This window comes from Strix aluco, chromosome 3, assembly GCF_031877795.1.
Source record: "Strix aluco isolate bStrAlu1 chromosome 3, bStrAlu1.hap1, whole genome shotgun sequence".
NCBI lineage: Eukaryota > Metazoa > Chordata > Aves > Strigiformes > Strigidae > Strix > Strix aluco.
This window is the reverse complement of record NC_133933.1, coordinates 15,242,787-15,251,902: the sequence shown is the minus strand read 5'-3', so window position 1 is coordinate 15,251,902 and position 9,116 is coordinate 15,242,787. Positions and strand designations below refer to the sequence as shown.

The window sequence follows — 9,116 nt, the reverse complement described above, 5'->3', positions numbered from 1 at the left end:
TGGGAGTGTCACACCCCTCTACACCTCTCGCTCCCCTGGTGTGAAGCGTGATGGCCCAGAGGTTCCCCCCCCTGCCACCACCCCCCAGCACTGGACACGGCAATTATCCTAAATGAAAGTTATTGTTCTGCTAATCCCAGGAACAGCTTGCGAGGGGAGATTTGGGTCTTTCTTTAATAATGCAAAGTTAATGCGGAGTCCCCTTGTAATTATCTTTATCAGAAGGACCCTCAGTTAATCTGACTGCCCAGCGAAGGCCCAGATCAGGCGGCCTGTGTAAGCTGGTTGTAAATCGTTTCCATCAACAGATGAAGGGAAGGGGGGAAAAAATTGCAGCCCAGGTGCAAGAATCTGGGAGCAAAAGGGAGCATGGAGGCCAGGCATCTCGAGGTGGCCGCAAACCCCAGTGCCAAGACACTGGGGGTCAGGGAGGGTCCTGCCCCACAGCCCCCAGTCAGCCCCAGCCCCGGGGTGCTGAGTGGAGGGATACCCCATCTGGGATGTGGGGCTGAAGGGCCAGCGGGTGGGATGGGGGTACGGGGGAGGGGCCCTGGAAGAGGGGACATGGGGACACAGCGGGGCGATCCTGGGAGAAGACCCAGGGAGGGAACCCACGAGGATGTGAGGGGAGTTTATGGGGGAGCTGGGTGGCCGGGAGCGGGGGCGGAGGGGGACCGCAGGGGACCCGTCGGGGTGATGGGGAGGACGGAGGGGCGGGGGCCGAGGGGAGCGGAGGGAGGGCCGGCGGGAGGGGGCGGCGGGGGACCGGGGCGGGGGCCGGGGAGGGGGGCCAGGGGAGGGGCGCGGGGCCGGTGCGGCGGCGGGCGGGGGGGTGGGTCGGGGAGCCGTTAATCCGGGGATTGGGAGCGCCCCGCCGCCGGCCCGGGGTGTGATTGGAGCCGGGGCCGGCGGCGGGACCATAAAAAGGGCTGCGGGCGGCAGTGCCCGCTCTGGGCCGGGCCAGGCGGCGGCGGCGGCGGCGACGACGACGACGACGACGACGACGACGATGCCGGGCCGGGCGGAGCCGTCGGGGGGACGTGCGGCAGCGGGGCCGGTGGCGGTGCCGGTACCGGTGGCACCCGGGGCGGGGCCGCGGCCAGGCGGTGCGGGGCTGCGGGCCAAGGGCTTCGCCATCACCGACCTGCTGGGGCTGGAGGCCGAGCTGCAGCCGCCCCCCGGCCCCCCGCCCGCCGCCGCCGGTGGCTACGAGGGCGGAGGGACGCTGGGGCTGGGGCTACTGTGCGGCCTGGGGGGGCCGGGCGCCCCGTGCCTGCTGCCCGCCCCGCTGCCGCTGCTGCCTGCCCGCGGTCCCCGCCCGCCCCCCGGGCCGCCGCCCGCCGCCCGCCGCCACAAGGAGAACATCTCCGGTGAGCGGGGACGGGGATCGGGGCGGGGGTACACGGACACCGTTTACCCACGCACGGGAACCCCCGGCCGGAGCCGCTGCCGGGGCTGCCCCGCACCTGCGGCCCCGGGCACACAGCGGCGGCCAGCATCCTCCCGCCGGCCCGGGATCGGCCCCGCGCTGCCCGTCCCGCCGGTCTGCCGCCCTCCGACCCCCGGCAAGGGCGGGCGCCGACCCCCTGCCCCGGGATATCGCCGTGCTGCGGGCTCGGCCGCGGCCCTGCTGCCGCCGGTTGCTGTTGGGAGGGGACCCTTGCCCCTGCCCCGGGCCCGCTCCCCTGGGGCAGCGGGAGCTGTGTTTTGGGAGCCGTTTGGTCCCCCCGCTCCCGACGGGAAGGTGACTCTTCCCCCCCCGCATGCCGCTGCCAGATGAGGACAGCCTGTCCGGGGACGCCGGCGACCTGAAGGTGCCCCCCTCCCAGATCAAGAGGAAGAAACGCCGGCACAGGTAGAGCCCGAGAGCGGGGCTCTCCCCCCGCGTTCTCCCCTCCTCGCTGCTGCCACCAGCCTCCCGCGGTCCCTCTGGTCCCTGGGCTGGGGCGGTGGATGGCCCCAAGGCAGCCGAAAGAGAAGCTGCAGCTGCAGCTGGGGTGGGGGGCGGGATTTCCAGGAGGAAAACCTCAGCGGGGAGGGGGCTGCCAGCCCCGCTGCTTGCCGTGAGTGTCCGGGCTGTGTCCCAGGACGCTCCCTCCCTCCTCCCGGCAGGACGGTGTTCACAGCTCACCAGCTGGAGGAGCTGGAGAAGGCTTTCAACGAAGCCCACTACCCCGACGTCTATGCCCGGGAGATGCTGGCCGTGAAGACGGAGCTGCCAGAGGACAGAATACAGGTGGGTGGAAGCGACGGTCCCGACTCTCCCCGTGGAGTCTGTGAGCTGCCGACACCCACCTGCCTCTCCCGCTCCGTGGCCGGTGAGCGCAGGCGGTGGGAACGCGGTGGCACAGAAGCGCTGCAGGGAGCCCTGGGAGGGGGCAGCTCGGCTTCCGACCCCCCAGCACGAACAGGCTCCAAATGGAAATGAGCAACCGGAGGACGGAGCTGGCCCTGACCACTGCTCGCTGCCGGCAGCTTGGCTCTGTCCTCTGGAGACTCACCTCAGGCAGGAGCTGAGAGCAATTCAGGAGCCGCTGGGCCAAGCTCAATCCCACCAGTTCGCTCACTAGCTTGTCCCTTTGAGGGGTGTGTGGCGTTGTAGGGCCTGATCTTGCCCCACTGTGGAGCAGCCCCTTGGCTTAAGAACGGGGCGGTGGTCTGGGCAGCAGCCAGGTTGATCTACATCCCTTAAGCTTTCCAGTGCAGGAAGGGGGTGAGGAGAGGGACCTGAGCACCCTCTGTCATCATCAGTCACTGCGTTATGGACCCCTTTTTCCGCAGAGGTTGGTGTTCCGTGCAGAGGCAGCAGGAGGGGCCCTGCAGGCAGGTGGAGCGTAGGGTGACCGTGGCTGGGCTCACCCTCCTGTGCCACGATCAGCTTCGTGTAACGTGTACTCCCTCTCCCCCCCCTCCTCCCCTCTCTCACTGACACCCACGTGTGTGCCCTTCCCCAACCCCCTCCCCATGCACCGCCCCGGCTGCCTTCCTGCCACCACCTGCGCGTCTGCACCCCGCGCTTGCACACCCGAACCCCTCCACACACACCGGCGTCTGCCCCTCTGCCCTGGACGCACACTCACCCCTGCCCAACGGGCCCTGGCCTCCTGGCTGCGGGGTCCATCTCTTCCCCAATCCTACCCCTCCATGCTCTCCTGGCTGTTACCCCTGAAGGTTTGGTTTCAGAACCGAAGAGCCAAGTGGCGGAAGCGGGAGAAGTGCTGGGGCCGGAGCAGCGTGATGGCTGAGTACGGTCTCTATGGGGCCATGGTGAGGCACTCCATCCCTCTGCCCGAGTCCATCATCAACTCTGCCAAGAGTGGGCTGGTGGGATCCTGTGCCCCATGGCTGCTGGGTAAGTGAGAGCATGGGGCTGGGGGAGTCCAGGGGGGCAGCTGCAGAGCAAAGAGCCCTTTCTCCTTTGTATGGCCATCCTCGCCTTTTTCCAGGAAAAAACAGGGCCTCAGCCATGTATGCAGGCTGCCAAGCGCCCCGGCTTTTCCACTCCCTGCTTGCAAAGAACATCTGGGAAAGGAAAAACCTTTTACTGCCACATCAGGCAGGTGCCTGGTTAGGTATCGCTTTCTAGTGCTAGCAGCCAGCATCTAGGAAGTCATCACCCTCCCCCGCACACTGAAGATAATGCTACCTCAGAGCTACCCTCTGCTCATACGTGGTCCTACACTCAGGTGGCACTCAAATCCAGGCCAGGATGGGCCATCACCGCACCCCCCTCCCTGTAAGTCTTCCCCACTGCAGGGGAGGTGCGGACCAGTTCTGCCGCAAGCCATTCTCTCGGACTGCAGAGAGCAGGTGGCAGGGCTCTGGGGTGGAAAAGGCTCTCAGCTAGCATGAGTTTTCCTTGGGATGCAAGCAAGAGCTGAGGGAAGCAGCAGTACGGCAGGAGTCTTGGGCAGAAATAAGCAACTGCTGATCAGTCCCGGGCAGAAATAAGCAAACAGCGCCCTTGGCTTTGCTCTCTCCCCTCTTCAAGGCATGCACAAAAAGTCCATGGAGGTGAGCAGGAAGGCAGAGATCCAAGAGAAGCTGGCAGATGGCTGGCAAGCAGAGCAGGAGGAGGAAGAGGAACTCAGAGGGAAGCAGGCCAGTTCCCAGAGGGGCTCTGACAAGCTTGGCCCTGCGAAAGATTCGGAGGACACAGCCATCGACCTTTCCAGGACAGCTAAGCATGAGAAGAGGGGTATACTGAGGCAGTGCATCAATGGGGACTCCCCCACGGAGCAGAAGGACAGGGACCACTGAGCTCCTCCCCAGAGGAGGCCAGACCTCACAGCTTCCTGGCAAGATAATAATATTTATTGATTTATTGATATATATTTTTCTTAAATAATCGAACTTTTATCTGAATTCAGGGCATTTTACAACTGGGCACATGCATCCCCTTGTTCCCTCACTTTCAAGCTGTTCACTTCTCTGCAGAGCCAGGGTGGAGGGTGGGAGAGGTGTCCTCAACGGGGCCAAGAGCAGCATGAAAATGGGACCGCACTGTTGTCTGCGTGGACTGCTGCTGGGGAAGAGCTGCCCTCTCCCCCGGGCTGTGAACACTTCCTCGGCTAGCCAGGAGCACAAAGAGCAGCAATGGAATGGGAGTCGCTCCCTTCTCAAACGCTTGGGTGCAAAGACGGTGCAGGAGTTTACAGATGCCTTCGACGAGTGCTCGCACCCCTGCACAGCACCCGTGTGGCAAGTCTCTCCACTTTGAACACATAATTCTTCCACCTCAAGGAGCAGGAGAGTTTTTAAACATGGTAGTGTTCATCCTCAAGCTGGTGTAACCTGATAGATGTGCCGGTTTATACCTCCTGAGGATCTGGCCTGCCAATGCAGCCTTATCACTGGATTTACACTGTGTAGCTTCCTTAACTCATATTTGGGAGAAGGGGGTAAAGACATTTTTGTTTATGCAATGATTTTGTACACTCTTGAATGTTATCTGTCACACTATGCATAATAGAACAGACCTTTTTGAAAACTAAGCCATAGTACCCTGGAGCAACTAAACAATTTTGTGAATTGACATAAGAAGATATTTTGTAGTTGTCTGTAAAAGGTGTTAATGTCAGAGCTGTTTCTTGGTTGTCCTATATTTATATCTAAAAGCACTTTCGTGATATGGATTTTTGAATGTGGATCTTCCTGTTTTGTCCACCATTTATTTATTACACATCCATAAATAAAATTGTGGTGTATCTTTGGTTTTTGTGTTCTGCACTGCAATTTGTACCTTCCTTTGGCACATTTCATGGTAGTTACTAGTTTTGAGCAGATTCTCTGCAGACTTGTGCCTAAACTGGGCTGGAGCACTCTGCTCAGGCAGTGTAGTTGTTCCAAGGGGTCAAAGCAAAGCCCTTGTGTCTCCCCAGAACTGAGGTCTAGTCCAGTGGCCTACACGTGCCAGATTTGTGTCAGTGAAAGAGCCAAACCACGGCTAATGGTCCGAAACAGAGCACTCAGCCAGTTCTGGAGCATCCTTCTTTCCATGACTTCCCTCAGTTCTTCTAAGGGTTGTTGAAAATTCTCCTTGATGCAGCTCAAGTGTGAGGATCTTCACTGAAATGTCTGCTGCCCTGATGGCAGGAAAGGCCACTGCACAGATACTCTGGCTCTCGAGTGTCTGTGCAATGCTCTCCTCCTCCTGCTGCTTTGGAAGGTGCAGAGTTGGCCCCTGTGTCCTCACGTCTCTTGTGGTTAAATATAAGGAGCAGCTGCTCACCTGGGCTAGGTGAATGCATGGTGGGAGGTACCGCTGGGGGCACCTCTGCCTCCCGGGGAGGCACAGGAAGCAGCCCCATTGTCCCAGCTGCACAAGCACCTCCATCAAGAGAGGCCCAAGGGCATCGTGGCCATCCAACTGCCCGACTCCTGGCTGTGACAGGTCCTCATCTCATGGCTGGGCTGAACTGACCCACGCACACACCATGACAGCTCTCCTGGAACACCTCCAGTTTCATCTGCTGGCCAAATCATAGAGGAAAATGATCAAAAGGTTTTATTAAAATCTGAGTAATTCTAATTTGGAAAGTTTCCTAATACAGCTCAGGGGGTGTGTGGCTGTGTAACAATGCTGTCACCTGTCCCTGCCTCTGCTGCTGGGCCTGGCTCCTTGCACACAGGCTGTGCTGGGTCGGGGGGGAGAGGTGGGATACTGGCTGGGAAGAGTAAAGCAATAAATATGGAGTCTTCAGATTTCCTGCCTTTCCCCTCCTCTGCTCAGCCAGGCCCCGCTGGGTGGGGGGGAACATACGCATGGCAAATACAAGCTTTGCAGCAAAAAAAAAAAATGTTTGATGGGGGGGGGGGGGCATGGGAAGCTCAGTTCAGGGAAGGGCTTATTGCAGCAGCAATTAGGCTCACTGAGAGCCGAGACTTAGCACATTGGAGGCCTAATCCTGCCTGAGCAGCATCTGCAAACCTTTTATTTGGGCCGTGCCATGCTGGCACTGTATCCTGCAATCTTTTTTTTTCCCTGCCTGTGTGCAGATGGCCTGGCTCTTCGCCTTGGGCTGCGTGCAGTGCTGCAAGAGCAAGCACATCACCACCACAAGTGCTACAAAGGGAAACATGACAGCCCTGGCCCCACGCAGGGTGCGGACAACTCTCCTGGTAGGGCCTGGTGGGCTCCCAGCTCTCACCTCACACTGTGAAGGGGGAGTCATGGGGAGGGCTCCTGGCCCAAGACACTTTCCATGTGCCAGGAAGTAACCATGGGATGCAGCCAGGCATGCCAGGGCTGACGTGCCCTTGCTACTCTGCTCACAGTGCGAGAAGCCCAGGGAAGGCCAAGTGAAGGGAGCTGCTGGTGGATGGCAGCAGTGGCCCAAGGCTCAGCTCCTGGTTGCTGGTGGCAGGGTGTGGTGGGGCAATCCTCAGAGCAGGGACAGTCACTCGCCTCTTAGCTGCCTGCACTAAGCCTGTCAGGGAAGTGCTTGCTGTCCTCCATATGTCGCTGTGGTTGTAGCGGCAGTAGGAGTAGGGCAGCATATTCTTCTTCTTGTTGCTTCAGATTTGATCCATCCTGAGATTAGTGGTAGCCAAACCCAGCCACAGGTCCTGCCAGGGCCAGCTCAGGCCAGGACCACTCATGACAGCGTGACAGAAGAAAACCCTGACTATGGCAGTGGCTGCCTCTTGCGCACATCTCCACTGCTGCAGTGGGGTTGCCCATGTGGGGCCCAGCAGCCACCTTGGTGACCATACCAGGGCCTGCCTGGCTTGAGCTTCCCTCTGCGAGGGGCCCTTGGGGCTGGGTTTGCTCAGGTGGGAGATTCCTTCGATGTGGCTCAGGCACATTGCAGCCAGTGCTGTTGCAGTCTCACTTCAGTTCATCTGGGCTGCCACCCGCCCTGGCACATCCACATCTTTTCACAGCACCTCGTGTACGAGCACTAGCTGGGGACTTAAGTGATCTGCAAAACCAATCATGGAAGAAGGGATGAGGAAAGAGAAAAGGGAATGAGATTATTTCAGCATCTCCTGGCTTTTATAGGATTGCAGGCTGACTGTCAGGTATGCATGTCTGAGGGTTGCAAGGAGGCAGTGCAGGTGTCCTGGTGATGGGCCCAGCGCAGACCAGAACAGAGAAGGCTGCAGGGCTGCATCTGTGGAAGCACCTTCATGGTGCCATTTCTGTACAGCTTAGTAATACTCATTTCTAACTGGCATTTTGTCTCGGCCAATCCTCCCAAGGTGCTGACTGGATTTTCAGGCTGGGAGATTAGGAAGCAAGTATGAACGTTTTGTAAGCGCTCCCTCGTGTGGAGCTGAGCGATAGGACACAGCGAGCAGCCCAGGAACAGGGAAGGCTGGCTGGAGTCCCAGAGGTAACCAGAAGCCTCACTTCTTCCCGCAGTCCAACAGACCGCTGCCTACCTGTGGGACAGCATGCAAGGGTGTCTGGATGCAGAATTAAAGAATCCTTACAGGGCTTTTTTTTTTTTTTTACTTGCTTCTTGGATCACCAACAGGCACTCAGTACAATGATCAGCCCCTTCCCCAGAGCAAACCAGGTTCTGGCAGAGGACACATGCACTGAGCAGAAGCTCTGACTTCCTTCAGACTGCTGATTTCCAAGTCTAGTTCAGCCCTAACACCAATACAAGCATTTTTATGAACCTACTGGTCTCGGACTAGCCGGGATCAGGGCAATGCGCCGAATCATGACAAACTCACTCAAGTTCGTTGAAGGGGGAGCATTGCCAAGAGCAAATGTATGCACTGTATGCAAGCTCTCAATTTATTACCAAATAGTACCATAGTTTCATTTCCACTTCTACACCCTGCTGACCTTCAGATTTTGTCTGTTTACTGATCACACGCTCATTCACACGCTCAGGGGTGGTGTTCCAACCTGTTGCTTTTCAGGCTTGCAACAGGGCATTCCGTAACGTTGCCTCATTTATGCACAATCATTCTTCTAACCTAAAGGTCAGTTTACATTTTTGCTGACCACCAATTCTTTATTCCCACATGAACCAAGTGCACATATTTTGCCCGCAAAATCTCACCAAGTTGGCACTTGTGAAGGCAACCTGTTCTGCTCTGGGTGTGTGCCGCTTCCCTCTTATTCCAGGTTCTGCTGGTGCGAGGCTCGGGGAGGGCAGAACCAAGGCCTCACCCACCTTTTGGGCCCATCCCCCCTCTTTCCCACTTTCCACAGCCTCTGGCTGCGGTCCCGCGGGAGCCTGAGGAGGACGGGGCCGGTGCCGCCGCGCCACCCTGTGCCCAGGCCGCCAGCCCTCAGCGGCGGCTGGGCCGGGGAGCGAGGCCTGGCGGGTCCCGGCGCTGAGGTGGGGTCGCCTCAGCCAGCAGGCGAGGTGCCTTGCTGGCGGTGTCGCCGCAGCAGGGCCGGGCGCGGCGTGGAGCTGCCGCTGCCGCCAGCGCCGCTGGGACCGGGACCGCGCCGGGGCGCTGCTGAGGGAAAGCACCCGCTCCGACACCCGACCCGGCGTCCCTGCCCCTCGGGGCCGCTCTGCACCGCCGCTCTGTGGTCTGGGCGGGGCGCGAGGCGGACCGACGGGCCGCCCCGGGCCTGCGCGCCGCGCGCTCTACGGTGGCGGGGCAGGGCCGTCCCGTCCCGCCGCGCTCGGGGCCGGGGCTCT

At 59.8% G+C, this 9,116-nt stretch overlaps 1 protein-coding gene across 2 annotated transcripts; it reads left to right on the top strand.

The window, feature by feature from the left end:
• The first annotated feature begins 971 nt into the window (after window positions 1–971).
• VSX1 (visual system homeobox 1) lies at window positions 972–5,214 on the top strand. Of its 2 annotated transcripts, none has more exons than XM_074817456.1 (5): window positions 972–1,370; window positions 1,777–1,855; window positions 2,113–2,236; window positions 3,184–3,352; window positions 3,992–5,214. In XM_074817456.1, the coding sequence occupies exons 1-5, from the start codon at window positions 1,010–1,012 to the stop codon at window positions 4,258–4,260; spliced, it is 1,002 nt and encodes a 333-aa protein (XP_074673557.1). In that variant the 5' UTR covers window positions 972–1,009; the 3' UTR covers window positions 4,261–5,214. The 2 variants fall into 2 exon arrangements, with proteins under 2 accessions (XP_074673557.1, XP_074673556.1); XM_074817455.1 differs by having other exon boundaries at window positions 3,172–3,352.
• The last annotated feature ends 3,902 nt before the right edge of the window (window positions 5,215–9,116 follow it).